This window comes from Nymphalis io, chromosome 6 (assembly GCF_905147045.1).
Source record: "Nymphalis io chromosome 6, ilAglIoxx1.1, whole genome shotgun sequence".
In the NCBI taxonomy this organism is placed as follows: Eukaryota; Metazoa; Arthropoda; class Insecta; order Lepidoptera; family Nymphalidae; genus Nymphalis; species Nymphalis io.
The window spans coordinates 6,568,472-6,587,969 of NC_065893.1; the positions used below are offsets into that span (position 1 = coordinate 6,568,472).

The 19,498-nt window shown below is 42.8% G+C and overlaps 1 protein-coding gene across 1 annotated transcript; it reads left to right on the top strand.

The window, feature by feature from the left end:
* The first annotated feature begins 13,308 nt into the window (after positions 1-13,308).
* Positions 13,309-18,564, top strand: LOC126769218 (uncharacterized). The gene is made up of 5 exons (XM_050487856.1): positions 13,309-13,369; positions 16,112-16,594; positions 16,716-17,639; positions 18,003-18,132; positions 18,510-18,564. Exons 1-5 carry the CDS (start codon positions 13,309-13,311, stop codon positions 18,562-18,564), a joined length of 1,653 nt encoding a protein of 550 aa, XP_050343813.1.
* The last annotated feature ends 934 nt before the right edge of the window (positions 18,565-19,498 follow it).

The following is a 19,498-nucleotide window of genomic DNA, read 5'->3' on the forward strand; positions in this document are numbered from 1 at the left end:
TTTATGTGTTTCCCCCACATAAGGTGGGGGGGTATGTGGGACTCGCCGGCGCTGAAGGCGCCGGAATACCCACTAAAAACCAGCGGTACCCACTCCATCTTGTCGGGGGACGTCACGGGATCGCTTGCGCATACTACCGTGCCGTCCCGACGGTTGGCCCGCTTCTGCGGGCCTCCAAATCCTAGGGGGTACTCGGGGTCCAGAGACCCTCTGGCCCCGGCGACACTCACGGCGGGAGGAGAAGATGCGCATAGCGCTGGCGTCTTCTCCCCGGTCTTCTTCGACGAAGCGGGTCAGCGGAGGCACTCTCCTCGCGCTCCCGCTCCGCGGCCTCCTTCTGCGACATGACATTTTCGCAGAAGGAGACCATCTCCATCCAGCACCTTTCGCTACCAAGCATGGCATTTATCACGCTCGGCAGCGAAAGGTCTCCGCCGATTAAAGTCGCCAGGGAAAGGCGCTGAGGCCCCCAAGCGGCACACTCCATCAGAGTGTGGCATGCCGTGTCCGTAGGCGCACCACACTCGTGGCAGGAGGGCGTTACCTCCCGCCTGACTATTCCGTGCAGGTACTTACCGAAGCACCCATGTCCAGTAAGCACCTGAGTCAGTCTGAAGGTCAGTGTGCCGCCTTTTCTCGTTACCCAGCGACTCAAGTGGGGACGGATCGCCTCCACTGTCGCCAGGCCTGCTGATGGGGACCTCAGATCCTCCTCCCACCTGCGAATCAGGGCTTGCTGGGCGAGAGTCCTGATTCGCAGCACCTCCTCCAACCCTGGACGGTCGCCACGCGACCTCACTTCCGCCCGGAACCGGTACACTTCCGCGAGCACCTCCGCCTGGAGCTCCCAAGGCGGATCGCCCGCGAGAAGTGTTGCCGCCGTCCACGACACCGTACGATATCCGCGTATCACCCTCACCGCTATGATTCTTTGCGGCCTTCGCAAGAGAACCTTGTTCCGAGCGGTGAGAGCGTCCACCCAGATGGGAGCACCGTACAGAGCCATGGACCGCACAACACCGGCGTATAATCGCCGGCATGGCGTTTCCGGCCCTCCTACATTTGGTAGGAGCCGGCTTAAGGCAGCAGCAGCGTTGATGAGCTTCGGGCCAAGTTGAACAAAATGCTGCCCGAAGCTCCATCTTCCGTCCAGGGTCAGGCCCAGATACTTCATGTGGGCCTGCACCTTAATCACCGTCCCCTGGACGGTGATAAACGCCCCTCGAGGGGGGCCTCGACGTGGACCGTGGAATAAGAGGGCCTCCGTTTTTGAGATGGAGACCCTCAAGCCCAACATTCCTATGCGGTCCACTGTGAGCGACGTACCGACTTCGGCCAGGCGAGCCGCCTCCTGATAATTCCGCCCTGTCGCCGTGATGAGAGTGTCGTCCGCATAGCACAACACCCCCATTCTGGGAAGGACGGATGTCCGCAGGAGCCAGTCGAAGCCAACGTTCCACAGAATTGGGCCGAGAACTGACCCCTGCGGAACGCCACAGCCTACCCGACGCCGGACAAGACGCCCATCGCCCCCCTCCCAGAGGACTACCCGGTCCTGGAGGTATGCCCCCAACAGCCTCCTGAGATAGGAAGGCACCCCGTGGTATCGGAGTGCCTCCCCAATAGTCTCGAAAGGAAGACTATTGAAGGCGTTCGCAACATCTATCGATACCGCCAGAACTACGTCCCCTCGGGCCACCGCATCCGTGGTCCGGGTTTTCAGGGCGTCCAGGGCGTCGATAGTTGATCGACCCGCCCTGAACCCGTACTGAGCCTCTGACAGACCCGGCCCCACCTCGTCGAGGTGCTGAATAAGACGGGCAGCGAGAATTTTTTCGAAGAATTTGCCCGTCTCGTTCAGCAGCACAATCGGCCTGTATGCCGAGGAAGAATCTGGCGGTCGACCTTGCTTTGGCAACAAGACCAACTTTCCCTCTTTCCAAGGCTTCGGAAACTGCCCGCTGCACAGACATTGGTCGAACAGCTCCCGAAGCCTTACGCCTAGGTATTCCAGAGCGTCACATAGAACACGCCCTGGAATCCCGTCTGGGCCCGGCGCAGTGTTTTTGGCCCTCAAGCGGTCGAAGGCCACCTCCATCTCCCGCTCCGTGATCAGTGGTGGAGCCACTGTGTCGTCAATCATAGAGCGAGGGACCATCTGTGGAGGGACATGCTCACCTGGATGGGGGAAAAGTTCCCCGACCAGGCGCAGGAGGAGATCCGATGACATTGTCTCTGTCACGGGGGCACCCTGCGTGCGGAATTTTCCACGCACACCGCGGAACGGACGCCCCCAGGGGTCCCGGTTCAGGCCCGCCAGTAGTTCTTCCCTAGCTTTCTCCTTGGCCTGACTTATCGCCAGCTGTAGGTCTTTTTTCAGCTGACGATAAGCGGCCAATAGCTGTCCCTCCAAGTCCGCATCCAAACCGTTGCGCCTCCTACAACGGACGTAAGCCCTTCGCGCCCGGCTGCACGTCGCCCGAAGCTCTGCTATTTCGGGCGACCACCAATACACCTGCCGGCGCGGAACTCTTTGCCGGAACCTAGGCATGGCAGCATCGCAGACCTCTTTGAGGGCACTGCGCATGTGGCCCGCTAGCTCTTCTGCACTGGCGCCCTCCCACCTTCCTGTGGAACCCCATCGCTGTACGATGGCAGCCTCCCTGGCCAGCTCACGATCTAGCTGGCTAAGAGACCACCTTGGAAGCGTGGTTGGCACCCTAGAGGGTTCCACCGACCTGCGAGAGGTAGAGATCTCAAACCGGATGTACCTGTGGTCCGACAGAGTCTCCACCTCCTCCTCTACTCTCCAATTCAACACTCTGCGTGCTACAGCATGGGTGGCGAAAGAGAGATCCACCACGGACCCCCCCTGTTGCCGCACGCACGTGTAAACCTGCCCCCTGTTGAGTAGGGACAGGCTGGAGAGAAGTGCCCACACCTGAATAGCCCTTCCTCGCGGATTCGTGGCAGGGTTGCCCCAGGCACGTGACTTAGCATTGAAGTCGCCCAAGACCAGTATCGGCCTCGGTGACTGCCTGGTCACCGCAGCTCTGATCGAGCCGAGATAAATCTCGAACTCCGCCAGGCCGCGGTTGGGAGAGAAGTACGTACCCACAACAACGAATTCTCTCCACCCTGCCACTACGTAACCCGAGCCCCTCTCAATGAGTGAGAGAGAACTCGTTTCACTCCGGGTAGTAACCACCACGGTGCCGTCCAAGTCTCCTAACCAGTTAGGTAGGGGAGGGACATAATATGGCTCGCAGGCCACAGCCAGGTCGATCTGCCACTCCGCCATGGACTGCAGCAGCAGGTCCTGCGCCGCGGCGCAGTGGTTGACGTTCGTCTGGAGGAACTTTATGTTTGTGCTCATGTTGACATTGAAGCTTCCTCCTCGGCCTGGCGCCGTCCGACATTGGTGGTAGTCTGGGTGCCTAAGACCACCGTACCCTTTGTGATGGGGGGGTTGCACTCCCCTGATCCCATCACGTGCCCAGAGGGCTTGCCAGCGTCTGCGCACACAGCACAGCGCAGTTTCTCGGTACAGCCCGCCGACTTGTGGCCATCTACGCCACACCGGAAGCATAGACCCCCCCGTTCCGCTTTGGATGGGCAAAGCACCTTCGTGTGGCCAAGGCCCATACACTTGAAGCAGCGCAAAGGGCGCTGCTCCAATACGCATACCTTGGCCGCGCTCCATCCTACGAGGAGGCGACCGGCATCTGATATCTTCTTCGCCGCTGTGAGAGGACAGGTGACGCGGACCATTCCCATATATCCGGGAATAAAAATAAATAAAATAAATAAAAAAAAACGTCGTCTCGGCCCTCCCACAGCCCCGACGCCCAGGGCTTAAAAGATAGGGCGTACCCTGGTGCCGTGGATACGTGAGGTGGGGGCCTCACATAACTCAGTTTTCATCCATGTGAGCTGAGTACCTTTCTGAAGGTTTCCACAGCGTGAAAAAAAAAGGTTTTAAGCTTTTGTTTCTTACAGTTCACCGCATTAATATTTCTTTAACTTTATATTAAGTCGGTACTTAAGAAGTTGCTGTTTTATATATGATTTTTTTTAAAGGAAAGTATATATATAATAAGTAATTGATTGAAGTTTATTATCGATACACACGATAATGACAGATCACTGATGCCACTACTATATATTTCTTGGGTAAGAGAGTCGATGAACTATTTAAAGCCGCTTTTCATTGCATTAACGAATTTGTTTTTTTTTTGCGTCATCCCATTTCCATTAAAAATATAAATTTCTTCAAGTTGAAAGTGGAGCAAGGTTTAGTAAATTTGGTTGGTGATGATGAGTTTTGGGAAGTTTCATTGTGCGCTGTATAGATGAATGTTGTCTTGACTAAGTGGTTTAGAGCAATTGACAAGACTCGGTTGTTCGACAGCGAGCTTGTCCATAATCATTTGTAGTTCTTCACAGTATACGTCTGCAGTAATTGTTGTACCAGTAGAGATATTACGCGACTTTGATTGCAGTGATTTTGAATCCCCTTTTTAAATTTTTTGTTGTTGGAACCTGTCAAAGTGACAGTTGTGATAATTAATCTCATTTTGTTGCATAACTTGATAGCAATATGTAATTATAATATATAGCAATATAAAAAAAATTGGACACCTCAAAAAAAATTACAATCCGTTATAATTGAATAACTAAAGTAAATTCGTAATAAATATTAATAAGACTAATTATTTATTTATATAAATTGAGATGAAACAAAGATGTGTGGTTCAAGATTGCTTAAACTTCATGTTACTGACAATTATATTACGTAGGATTGACTGACGTGTGATAAATTTATATTAATACTAGCTTGCCCCGACTCCGTACGGGTAAAATAAGCAATTTATCCCGTGTATTAGTTAATCAATAAGGTATAAAAATTCTTCAATAGATCCATTCGCAATACAGTAAAGTGCTAACGGCATATAATAATATATATGCATAAAGCACCGCCTCCGTATTTTTTTCATGAGTTTTTTTATTAATGTTTTCTTAGGTTTTGTCTACGGCTCCTATGAGTGGTGGCTCATCGTATATTCGTCCCACATGACCACGAGACTGACCTTTTTAAAAAGGTGGCCCCTTTATTTGTTTCTTTTTATATTGGTAAATGGTCACCACCACCCATAGACAGTGGAAGGAAGGAATAATAAAGTCATTTTTTTTGTAAAATATATTTAATTAATCAAAGTATGCACCGTTGTTGTCTATGCACGTTTGCCATCTCAAAGGTAGTTCATTGATCCCTTTACTAAAAAAAAAACCATAGGGGCGAGAACCAATAAACTCTTTAAAGACGGTTTGGACTGCCGCATCGGAGTTGAATTCTTTTCCCTTTAAGAAGTTGTCCAAATTCCGGAAAAAATGGTAATTTGTTGAAGTAAGGTCCGGGGAGTACGGTGGATGTCGCAGACATTCCACTTTTCATCACAAGTAATGATTCGATTTAAAATCCCTTCATTATTGTGTCGGTTGAGCAAAGTAACACGGCAGTCGACGCGTGTTTGCAAGTTCGATTCACTCAATTCATGAGGTACCCATTGTTCCAGTTTTTTTACTTTCCCGATTTGCTTCAAGTGGATTAATGCAGTTTTATCACTTACCCCGAAGCCTGCAGCTATCTCTGAAGTGCTTTGTGATGGATCCGCTTCCACGATAGCCTATAATTCTTCATTTTCCACTTTGGTCTCCGGCCGTCCACAGGGTTGGTTCTGAAGGTCGAAATTTCCAGAACGAAAACGTTGAAACCAAAAACGTACCGTGTTTTCTTTTGCGACACCAGCGCCGTACACATAATTAATCCTTCGAGCTGTTTCTGCACTGTTGCCACGGTAGAACTCGTACTCGTAAATATACCGATATTTCATGTTTTCCATTGTGCGGTAATAAGCGACGCCAAAGAAAAAAATAATAAGGAAAAAACAAATGAATGACTGTTTTCAAAATTCAAATGTACCAGCTAAATTAATTTTTAAATTTGAATTTGGAATTCTTAACCAAAGAGGAGATATTTCAGATCAAAGTGGTCAGTACGACAAAACGCTAATTTCATATGTAAGGACCTAATATATCGTAGTCTTTGCAGTGATATTTTTCGTGAGTGTGTATATCTAGGTACTTAAATTTGAACTGCTTATATTAAAAAAATTAATGACTGTTTTCAAAACTCAAATGTACCAGCTAAATGAATTTATAAATTTGAATTTAGAATTCTTAACCAAAAAGGAGATATTTCAGATGAAAGTGGTCAGTACGACAAAACGCTAATTTGATATGTAAGGATCTAATACGAGGTTCTGGTTACTAATAAATAAATGTGTTTTTGAAAATTTACCCCCTGAGAGGGTAAAATAGGGGTTGAAAGTTTGTATGGGGATTCCATAATTTTTATGTAAAAAGAATGACTTTTAATATTAAAGCTTCTGTAATTACTTACACCGTTGGTTGCCTGGAAGAGATCGCTATGTAGCGATAAGGTCGCCATAATTGTACATTTATTTAGACAGTATACATGTTTTGTATTTTCTTTTTGTGGTGTGTTGTGCAATAAAGTATAAAGTAAAGTAAATATATTAAGTAAAATTCCACATTCATTTATTATCATGGAATCACAGTAAGTTCACTGGTGATTATTAAAAGAATTATTATCATTCTAAAAAAAAAGAAAACCCTAAACTTACTTTTTCTAACCAGAATGACATTTCATGCTTCTTGCTTTAAAATCACACACTTCCAAACAATCATTTATCCTTTCCTTATACTTCAGCGGGCAAAAGCTAGTTATTAAATAAATGAGCACCACTGAACCGTCTTGTGCCTAATTTGTATTAAAATTCATCTTTTGCTCAGCGAGCAAGGAAAACAAAGTCCAACCCATATTGGAGTAGCGTGTTGGAATAAGATTTTCCTAAAAAGGGATTTAGACCATTACAGGTGGTTACTATTTTAAATATTTTATCTGTTTATATAATCAAATTGTAACTGGCCGATGTCTGTACATTAAATATATTGGAAAAACTGTTCCTACGTTCCGTTTTTCGAAAATCGTATACAGTCGTTGGCATTATGCCTGATCTCTTTAGGATCGTGCCGGCTCTCCCCGTCACATTGAATTATAAGAATGGGATTAGGATGAAAAAATACAGAGTGCACTCCTCTCTGTATTTTTCACCCCTGCTAACTGAATATATTCAATTAAAATGCAATTTTTAAGAGAAGCCAATTTGGCTGACGTCAGCGGGTTAAAGGACTAACTTTTAAACTAACTAACGTTTCACATTAAAAATAAATAATTTTAGGCTGTTTGAAATGAGCACGATGATGTACACCGTGGCAATATCAGAGCAATGATTGTCTAGACTTCTATTATTCGAACACAATTAAATTTTAAGAGATACTGAGGAAATAATTTACATCAATTTGTAATATTTGTTTTTCTGTTTTTATAAAGATCAATTCGAGGTCTTCTGATTATTACATGTATTGTAATTGAAATGGAATCTACATCACACGAAAATGGTGATTTCGTTAAGAGAAATTAGACTAGCTTATTTTGCTAATAAAATGTTCAATAGAAATGCCCTTTTTTTTAAATAAATTTTATGTTTTAACGAGTCGCCGCACACTATTTCCCTCGTACGTTAAGTAGGTCCCCCCTATGTCCTTTTCTGTACCCCTAACGTGTGTCCAAAATTTCATGATGATCGGTTGACTAGTTAAGACGTGAAAGCGTAACAAATAAACCAAATAACGAAAACTCACTTTTGCATTTACAGATTATCAGATAATCAATTTCAAGCCTTAACTAGTCTCAATCCAATCCACACAGGTGTCAGTGCTAGTAAAGGGTTTAGGTTTTTCTCCGTTACGTAATGTATTTCGCTGGATTAGTGAAGCAGAGATTTAACCGTTTGGAACGTCTGTTTCATTGGATTCAGCTGCTTTTTATAGGACTGGTAGCTGGCGGTCGCTAACCATCTAAATAAACTATTTTGATTTAAGTTGGCAAAAAATGATGATAAATTACTGTTATTTTAATTTTTTTTTTTTTTTTTTATAGAATAGGAAGGCGGACGAGCATATGGGCCACCTGATGGTAAGTGGTCACCAACGCTCTTAGACATTAGCATTGTAAGAAATGTCAACCATCGCTTACATATCCAATGCGCCACCAACCTTGGGAACTAAGATTTTATGTCCCTTGTGCCTGTAATTACACTGGCTCACTCACCCTTCAAACCGGAACACAACAATATCAAGTATTGCTGTTTTGCGGTAGAATATCTGATGAGTGGGTGGTACCTACCCAGACGAGCTTGCACAAAGCCCTACCACCAGTATAAGTAGAGATAAATAGAGATAATAAGTAGAGATAAACATTAAAACATCATAGTGTAAATTTTATAATTTGTTTGTAATAATCAGCAGAATAGATTAGGTAAAAAACATATTTTATAAGAATTTTAATGGAATCAAATTTATATTGTACTAGTTCCGCCTGCGGCTTCGCGCTCATATGAGGGGGTGTTAGGTAGGTAAGTTTCTATAATAAGATTAATAATAATATAATAATAGTAAAACCCCTGGGGATCACCTTGCCGCGGTGGGGGGGCTTACGGCTAGCTGGTACTGGTTCTTGTGGTCCTCATGGTGGTATCATCTTAATCAATAAACATTTTCACATAGCCATATACGTCTTGGCAAACACCTACCCAAACTAACGATCCCAAGCCCGACCCAATCTCGTCATTGGAGATTAACATGAAACGCAGTAATAAAATATATAGTTAACGGACGCTGCCCGGGATCGCCGGGGCGCATCTGGAGCCGACGCAATCACAGATGTGCCTTTCACAGATTGCGATCCGTTTGCGATGGGTGACTGAACAGGTTATAGAATAGGTTACAGCCGACATGTGCCATCATTGCTGCGCCTAGTGGTGGTACTTCTCGTGTGCGAAATTAATGGTCTCAGGATATGAACCGCTTTATATGGCATACATATTTACTAATTACCGTGTAGTGTAACTATTATCCGTGTAGTGACGGAGAAAGAATACATTTCACTGCCCCTCTCTTTCTCATGGGTGTCGTAAGAGGCGACTAAGGGATATCTGAGCGACCATCTGCTCATCTGGTGGTAGGATGTTAAACATCCGCCTGGCTTGTTACCACCGTACGCATGGTGAAAAACCCGTGAAATGGCTTGCAGCCGCGTTTCGAGGTCAGCCAGCGTACAGCCAGTGCCCGAGCGAGTATTGCTGCGATGGGTGTTGGTCCAATGGAGACGGCTGTTGAACCAATGCCGGGGGAAACTGTATTGACCTGCCGGATAGGGAGTCCCGAAGAAACGGCTGATCCGCTGGCCGCCCGTGGCGTACAGGGGCCCGAGAGTGCCTAACCAGCTCGCGAGGCTGCCCCACCAGGCCACGCATAATTTCGGGGTGGACCGTCGTGCCGGTTGGTGACCGGAAGGTGGCCCTTCCGTCCGCTGGGTCATTGTATTTTTCCTTTTGGCAACCACTTGAGGAAACACGCCTCCACACTTTGCCCATCCCTATTGTGGCAATACGTCGATCGCTTCACGTCTCTTTTCCATTTTTTTCCCCAAATGGTAGCGCAACAAAACAGAAATAACGTTCGTACAGCGGTGCACACGCCCACCATACCCTCGCTGTTTGAGGTCGAGTTCTCTAACATACGTGGACTCCACGCTTACCTCAACGCTGTCCACCACCATCTCGAGACAGCACGGCCAGCAATGTTGTTTCTCACGAAGACACAAATACTCCGTCCTGCTGATACCAGCTACCTTAATTATCCCGGCTACACGCTTGAAGAATCCTTCAAAGCGAAAGCCGGAGTATGCTTGCTCGTCAGTACGGATGTTTGCTGTCACCGACTGCGCTGCTTGGAGGACACCTCTTTCTCCATGTTGGTGGTACGTGTGGACCTGGTTCGTCAGAGTCGAGTCTACGTGTGCCTGTACAGATCCCATTATGGTGACTTGGAGACAAGCCAATTATTTGACCATCTTAGTCGGGTGACAGATTCTGCGCAAGAGCAGTTTCCTAACGCGGAATTAGTGTTTTTGGGGGATTTTAATGCTCACTATGAATTATGGTTGAAATCCCTCAAAACTGACCATGCTGGAAGGACTGCTCATGCTTTTGCTCTCTCACATGACTTGGCCCAACTGGTTGATCAGCCCACCAGAATCCCAGACATTGATGGCCAAGCATCTTCTCTACTGGACCTTCTGCTGACTTCTCACCCGGTGGAATGTCATGTTGTGGTTCAAGCTCCTCTTGGCTCTTCGGATCACAGCCTTATATCTACCAGAGTGCCACAGGCCAAGCTGCCGCCACTAGCGGTATGCAAACGTCACGTTTGGCACTATAAGTCGGCAGATTGGGACGGTATGCGCGATTACTATGCGTCGGTCCCTTGGAAGGAACGTTTCTTCAGTGGGAATGACCCAACAGCTAGTGCCGCTGCTGTTGCTGGCGAGATCATGTTGGGAATGGAATACTACATTCCTAGCTCAGATCTCGTCAGTAGGGGTACGCGTAACCGTTGGTTCACTCGTGACTGTGCCGATGCTGTATCTTCTAAGCTGCATATCCCGAGTGGATCAACGGCTGCATTAGCGGGGCATCTAACATTGACTCACTGAATTCCAAGTCCTGTAGAAAGGCATACACGAGAGCGAATGCACAGCGCATTGTACAGATTGGTCATGACCTTGTTTCGCATCCTAGGGGCTCCCGGAGTCTTCTGGCGTCTGACCAAGTCTGTGCAAAACAATTTCTGCCAACCTTCGCTGCCACCGCTCGGAAATCCAGACAGATCGCTAGCTCACAGTCCGCAAGAGCAAGCTGATCTCCTGGCTAAACTCTTTGCCGATAATTCCGTCATCGATAATTGTAGTGCGCTGCCACCTACAATACCTTCATGTGGCCATACGATGCCTGACATCAAAATCAGGCAACGTGATGTTCGTGCGGAGCTGCAATCACTTGATGTACGAAAAGCTAGCGGTCCCGATGGAATACCAGCCATAGTGCTGAAGAAGTGCGCGGCGGAGCTGTCTCCTGTGTTAACGCCCCTGTTCCAACTTTCTCTCTCTTCGTGATGTGTGCCGGAGGCTTGGAGAAGAGCTAATGTGCAAGCGGTCCCAAAAAAGGGGATCGGTCTGACCCGGCAAATTATCGGCCAATAGCTATTACGTCAGTACTTTGTAAGGCGATGGAACGGATTTTAAACAACCAACTGATCCATTACCTAGAAGATCACTGTCTAATTAATGATCGTCAGTACGGGTTTCGACTAAAACGGTCCACAGGTGATCTTCTAGCGTACGTAACACACCTCTGGGGTGAAGCTATCGACAAGCATGGAGAATCGTTGGCTGTCAGCCTCGATATCTCCAAGGCTTTCGACAGGGTCTGGCACAGAAGTCTTCTCTCCAAGCTACCGGCATATGGTCTGCCTGCTCTGCTATGCACCTGGATTGCCAGCTTCCTACACAAGCGTAGCCTTCGTGTTTTAGCCGATGGTTGCGCTTCACAATTCTATGTAGTGAATGCTGGGGTCCCCCAGGGATCTGTGCTATCTCCCACACTCTTTCTTTTGCATATCAATGATATGCTCTCTCTTGGGAACATACATTGCTATGCAGACGTTAGTACAGTGCATGGTGGATACCACGGACGCGCAGTGGCTGGGCGGGCGGAAACTGAGGAAAGGCGGGAGAATCTTGTCATTGAACTCGATAGGACGTTAGAGCTCATCGCCAAATGGGGTTCTGATAATCTTGTTGAGTTTAATGTCAAGAAAACACAGGTATACGCTCTCACAGCGAAAAAGTCACCATTTTCCCCTCTTCCCTCCCTCTGTGGCACACCGCTGATGATACAAAGCAAAATCGCCATGCTGGGGATGGACGTTCGCTGCGACCTTAGTCCAAGGGCATCACGGAAACTCGGAGTTCTGAACAAGGTGCGGCGTTTTTTCACGCCACAACAACTGTGCCTGCTGTACAAAACACAGGTACGGTCTTGCGTGGAATATTGCTCGCACCTTTGGAATGGCTCCGCTAAGTACCTACTGGAGGCCTAGGATCGGTTGCAGCGACTCGCGTGTCGCATTATTGGCGACGTAAAGGTCACAAACACCCTCGAACCTTTACAATTGCGCCGAGAGATAGCATCGCTGAGCGCTTTCTATCGACTGTATCACGACAAGTGCTCTGAGGAATTATTCTCTCTAATTCTAAAAAATTAAAATAGAAATAAACAAAAACTACAAAATGGAATAAATTAGTCTGAACACAACATACCCATAGAATCAAATATAGCTTCAACATACTTAAATCACAGCCAGCCCGAAACCATTTTAAGTACCGGTATTTCTTTAACTGATAATCAAAGTGATAGTATTTTGTTAGGAAATAGTAAATTAATATCCAGATTTATTGAAATAGAGTTAAATAACGCAACTTAAATATATGTATCCAGAAGAAAGATCATATATTCCAAAACAAAAAGCTACTCGTAAATTTGCTAATATTACACGAATATTGAAATCCTTCAGAAACATTTAAATGGCAACATATATTTTAAATATTTACACGCACTTATTTACACAGCAGTTTATACAGCAGCTGTCTGTCATGGTACAATTTTTAGAGTAAGCAATGATCTGTATCATTGCTTACTCTAAATTCAAAATAAATACCTTATAAAATCGACATGGGAGAGAAGAATTGAAAAAAGAATTGAAAAGTATAGGCTAGAAATCGAAAGATTAACCTAATATATTTCAGGTAGAACCCAGAGAGTAATCAAAACCGTAGAAGAAGTTAAAATAAGTATAAAACCCATAGTCAATATGAGGAACCAAATATTGAATTAGAACATTTTCTTGACACATTAAAATAAAAATATAATAATAATAATCCTCTCATATCTGAGGTCGCATACGTTTTCCAGTTTTATTGCATATTGAGACGTACTATTTTCGTTATAAATTATCCTACCCGTAATATAAAATATATAAGCGAATAATTTTCTCTGATACCTACCATTATTATTGTTATCGAGGCAATATCCTCAAAGTAACTAAGAAAGCCATATAAGCCCTACAATGTCAGCATCCTATACGTAAAGCAGCTTAGTTATTTTTAATTTTTAAATACCTTATATTTTTATATGAAGAATGAAATACCTTTCCAGAATATAGTAACGTATTTGTAAAAACGATTCTTTGGCCGCATTTACAATGAATCTAGAATTTTACAGCGTACCCGGCTTGGCTGATATCGTGGGAACGAAGGCGCAAGGTGAGTTTGCAATTTGCCTTTATTCACCATCTGCTGGCGCCAGACAGTGCAATTGCATGATTTTGGTACTTCATTGTAACCGAGAAAAAAGTTTCTCCTTTATAATGCGGATGTTCAAGATCAAATGACATTATGCCAAATAATCATTTGGTTTATCATTTCGTCAATAGATGGCGTTATATGTATTTTACATCGCGCTATCGAAATGTTTTTTCTAAAGTACAATACAATTTTTGTAATTTCATAAAGTGAGAACAATTACACTATCTGACCAGCAGTACATACTCGGTGGTTTTATTTTGAAGTCTCACAGTACCAATACTACCGGATAACAACCCTAACATTGGTCCTTCGAGCCGGATAGTGTTTTTTGTGAGCGGTGAAGCCGCTTCCCCCGTGTCTCCGCAGTGGATTGCTGCAGTAAGGAAACACGCATCAGAGGCCGCAGCAGCGGGACCCCCAGCCGTGCAGTGGTGGGCGGACGGAGCAACTGCAGCGGATTAGTTCAGTGTCGCCACCTACAGAGGGCGCCACTTACACCAGGTCAACAAATTGTGTTTGTGTGAAGTGCAATCCTGTGAGTACATTATTTTCAATATTTATTGGTGAATAATCAAAAGTGAATAAGTTAGCTTTCTTTTGAACTTTGAATTTCTAATAATATTTCAATTTGAAGAAATTTTGAACTTTGAAAATTTACGAAGAATTTTAAACTTAGAAAATTTATTGATTAATTTAGATTTACTTTATATTTTTAAGCATGTTAGTTAAGGACTTAGAATAATTTATAAAAAAACGAAGGAACGGGGAACCTATGCCCGATTTCGAAAAAAAAAAAATTTCAAAACACTTGTAAAATTTTAGAGATTTGATTAAAAAAATTAATACTTTTATTTTAAATTATCTTAATTCATAATTTGGATATTTTTAAAATGGAAGGTTTAATAAATGTTTTAAAAGATTCGCAAAATGTAATAAAGAAAGGTCTAATTAACTTTAAAAAATGTAGTAAAGATAGACTAACAGTAGAATATATTGAAACCAAGTAAGAATTGTTAGAAATGGATTGGTCTATATTTAAAGAGAATAATACGAAATTATATGAAAGATTTAAATTGGAGGACATAGAACAAATGGTAGGTGATATATATGATGATGTTGAGAATACTTATATAGTTTATAAAAGTCTTATGAAAACAACGCTTAACAAAATCTGTTCGACAAAGAGATCAGTACAAAATGAAAACACTTCAGGTATGTCGAAGCCAGTTACTCCTTTTGTTAAACTACCAAAGATCGCCATCCCTATATTTTCTGGTAAATACGGGGAATGGACAACATTTCACGATCTTTTTACATCTTTAGTGTACAAAAATGATTCATTAGATAATGTACAAAAAATGCATTATTTGAAAAGTCACCTTTCTGGTGAAGCTGAACAGCTCATTCGCCACACTCCAATAACTTCCGCTAACTATAGTGAGTGCTGGGCTCAATTAGAAAAAAGATATAATAACAAGAAATATCTGACTAATTGTATTTTAAAAAGATTGTTTGGTCAAAAACGGATAAATGTCGAGTCAGCTTCATCGTTGAAAGAATTATTAGATACGACATGTGATTGTTTACATGCACTTAGAAACTTAAGTATTAACGTAAATACATGGGATATTATTATCATACACATTGTTACTCTCAAACTAGATAGTGAAACTCGTAAACAATGGGAGTTAAATGTTTGCGCCAGCGATTCCAATAACGATTTGCCAACCTTTGAACAATTCAAACTATTTATCGAAAATCGTTTTCGTGCTTTAGAATTTTTAGAACCAAAGGTATCGATGGCTCAGCAGGTAAATAAAAATTATAACTATAACAATTCTCATGGTGCAAAGGTAATGTTAGCCACTAAGTCATCAAGTATGCGCTGTGAATACTGCTCAGAACCGCACAAACTTTGTTTTTGCAAGAAGTTTACTAAACAGCCTGTTGAAAGTAGACGAGAGTTTGTGATGAAGAACCGAATATGCTTTAACTGTTTAGGTAGTAATCACACCGTATATGATTGCAAAAAGGTTACCACATGTAGAGTTTGTCGGAAGCGCCATCACTCTCTTCTTCATTTTAATCCTCAATCAGAGCAAACCACATCAGTGAAGCCTACGATAGAAAATGTTAATTCCTCAACTAGTTCTACTCCGATAGTTTCGTGCTTGTCGACAGGAAGGGTGTCAAAGCCAAGACAGGTTTTATTAGCCACTGCGCTAATCAAAGTCGAGTCGAAGAATGACGAATATCATCCCGTCCGTGCCTTACTTGATCAGGGCTCCCAAGCATGTTTTATAACCGAAGCAGCAGTTCAATTTCTTAGTCTAAAAAAGACACCTATACAAGGAGTTATATCAGGACTTGGTGAAAATAGTTCAACCATTGCTAGGTCTATGGTACATTAAAATATAAGATCAAGAGTGAATTTCGACTTCGTGTATACGGTGAAAGCATACGTGTTAAACAAAATAACATCCTACTTACCTGAACGTAGCGTCAACACTAACTTAAATTGGCTATGTGTCACAAACCTGTGTCTTGCAGATCCAGGATTCCACACCTCCAATAAAATTGATATTTTATTAGGTGCTGACGTTTACAGCCACATCATTACTGAGGGGATAATAAAAAATCCTGCCTGCAATTTAATCGCCCAAAATACTACCTTAGGATGGGTCATCTCGGGTGTTGTAGATAACGAAGATAAAGAGAGGTCAAAAGTTATCAATATATTACATGCTCAGGTAGATAAAGAAGATGATATTTTAAAAAGATTTTGGGAAATAGAAGAACAAACTAGTACAAAGCAAATACTTACACCGGAAGAGAAAGCATGTGAAGAGTTCTATAGTCTAACTACTAGAAGAGATGAAAGTGGGAGATATATTGTAAGGTTACCTTTTCGTGAAGAGAATACACTATGCATGTCTGGAAATTCACGAGATATAGCTGAAAAAAGATTTAGGTCATTAGAAAAAAGATTAGGAAATAATAAAGAACTAAAAGAAAAATACGTAGAGGTTATACAAGAATATTTATCATTAGGACACATGAGACCTGTAGCAAAAGATGATATGAAGAAAGATAAAGCTTTTTACTTACCTCATCATGCGGTTGTACGCGACGATAAAACTACTACAAATGTTCGAGTTGTTTTTAATGCATCTCAGAAGAACAGTAACGGAGTTTCTTTAAATGATAATCTTATGGCCTACCATAAGATTATGCTTTCGGTCCTAACCGAAATTGCAAGCTGACTTAAGGCACACCATATTAAGATGGCGATTGTATCCCATAGCACTGGTAGCAGATATAATTAAAATGTATCGTCAAGTCAGAATTGCTGAAGGAGATGCAATGTTCCAACGCATACTTTGGCGTGATTGTCCGGAAAAAGAAATTGTTGACTATGAACTAACGACAGTCACCTTTGGTACAGCTTCTGCACCTTATCAAGCCGTTCGGACGTTACACCAAGTTGCTTTTGATGAAGGAGACAACTATCCACTTGCAAAAGATAAAGTACTCAATTGTTTCTATATGGATGATCTTATGACAGGGTGTTACGAAGTGGATCAAGGATTAGAAATATATACACAAATAACAGAATTATTAGGTAAAGGTGGATTTAAATTGCAAAAATGGAATTCTAATAATCAGGAATTAATAGAAGAAATTAAGGAAATGAAGAATGAGAAAGATCAAGAACAATTATATATAAATAGAACAAACAAGGACATAATTTATATGGACAACATAGACAAGGTTAAAGAAATATCACACGAAGAAGTAAAAGAAGTAGAAATCAAGATAGATAGTACAATAAAAATATTAGGACTTACCTGGAACCGCAGCCAAGACACCTTCCAGTACTTAGTTAATCTTCCACCGCTGACGACTGCACCTGCAACTAAAAGATCAATAATTTCAAATATAGCACGGCTATTTGATCCTTTAGGTTGGATAGCCCCAAGTATAGTACTAGCAAAGGTATTCATACAAAAGTTATGGCTTACCGGCGTTAGTTGGGATGAAGAACTAAACGTGGAGTTAGTAAAGGAGTGGATTGACTATCGAGAGCAACTGTCACTACTTACCGACGTACGCATACCTCGTTGGATAGGCACAAGATTGAATCAGAAGCTGGAACTGCATGGATTTAGTGACGCTTCGAAGACAGCTTACTCAGCCGTGATTTATTTGAGGACCATTGACCTTGAAGGTAACATACACGTGACACTTATTGTTGCAAAAACCAGAGTAGCTCCTGTAAAACAAATTAGTATTCCACGGCTAGAGTTGTGTGGAGCAGTTCTTTTGTCACAACTTTTGATCGAAACATCTAATATCTTGAGTATTCCCAAAGATCAAATTAAAGCATGGACCGATTCCACAGTTGTACTAGCCTGGATAAACGACCACCCAAGTAGATGGAAGACGTTTGTAGCTAATCGAACATCTGAAATACTAACGAACATGAAAGCATCGCAATGGTTTCATGTTTCGACAAAGGACAACCCCGCAGACTGTGCATCTAGGGAAATATCGCCGAAATCACTTCTCACCTGTGATTTATGGTTTTCAGGACCATCATTCCTGAAAAAGGACAATATATCCTATAACAGACCAGATAATTTAGACAAATTAAACTTGGATTTAGAAATGTGCGTTAAATCTTATGTAACGGTTGTTCCAAATAATTCAATTTTCGAAAGGTATTCTACATTAAAAAGGTTAATAAAAGTTGTTGCATATTGTCGAAGATTCCTGAAAAATAACAAAATATATCGTGGAATGTATTTACAAAAGGTGGAATTAGATGCTGCGCTGGAATGTTGTATAAGACAAACACAAATAGAAATATTTACAGAGGAATATACACAATTACAGGATAAAGGCTATTTACAAATAAAATCAAGTGTATTGAAGTCACTTTGTCCTTACCTTGATAATAAAGGAATAATAAGAGTTAGAGGCAGATTGGAGAAAGCTCAGTTGAGTGAACAGACCAAACATCCGATTGTACTACCACGCTGTAGTCCAGTTACTCGACTTATAATAGTAGATGCTCATGTCAAAACGCTGCACGGAGGTCTTCAGTTGATGAAAAATTTTTCGAGGACAGCCTACTGGATAATTGGAATTAGAAACTTAGCCAAACACCACATATATAAGTGTGTTAAGTGTGCTAAGCAAAGAGCAAAGATAAACAATCAATTTATGGGTTCATTACCGTCCGTTAGATGTACTCCAGCTCGTCCATTTTTACATAGCGGTGTAGATTACGCGGGACCCATAAATCTTAGAACAACGAAAGGTCGTGGGCACCGTTCGTACAAAGGCTATATATGTCTTTTTATATGCATGGTTACTCGTGCTTTACATTTAGAAGTAGTCAGTGACATGAACACGCAGGCATTTTTGGCAGCTTTCAGACGTTTCGGGTCTAGACGAGGTCACTGTGCTAAGTTGTATAGCGATAACGGTACCACTTTTGTCGGTGCCGCAAGAGAGTTACAGGAATTAGTATCAATTAAACCTTCTATAGCAGAGCATTTAGAATCGAATGGTACGGAGTGGCACTTCATTCCTCCGCACAGTCCCAATTTCGGCGGACTGTGGGAAGCAGGGGTGAAATCAACAAAATTTCACTTAAAAAGAGTCATAGGTGACTCGACCCTTACATTCGAGGAAATGACTTGTTTGAATTCGCGACCCATGAGTGTTATTCATGTCGGTGATCCTGGTGAAGCATTACCTTTAACACCTGGACATTTCCTAATTGGCGAACCGTTACTGAATGTACCGGATAATCAATTTGAAAGTTCAAGGTTGAATCACTTATCGCGTTGGCAATTTGTTCAGAGAATGGTTCAATCGTTTTGGAAACGTTGGTCAAACGAATACCTGTCTAATTTGATGAACCGGTATAAGTGGTCTTGTCAAGTTCCTGAACCATCAGTTGGTGACATAGTCCTTATAAAGGAAGATAATTTACCTCCAAGCCGTTGGTTGTTAGGTCGTATATTACATAAACATCCTGGTAGTGATAATATTACCCGTGTGGTCACAGTACGGACT

Excerpts from the sequence above, each read along its gene's own strand:
- LOC126769218 (XM_050487856.1), top strand. The coding sequence starts at position 13,309 with ATGAATCTAGAATTTTACAGCGTACCCGGCTTGGCTGATATCGTGGGA. Across the intron at positions 13,370-16,111 it reads CGTGGGAACGAAGGCGCAAG|ATAACGAAGATAAAGAGAGG; the intron begins GTGAGTTTGCAA and ends CGGGTGTTGTAG. Across the intron at positions 18,133-18,509 it reads AATAATTCAATTTTCGAAAG|GTCTTCAGTTGATGAAAAAT; the intron begins GTATTCTACATT and ends CGCTGCACGGAG.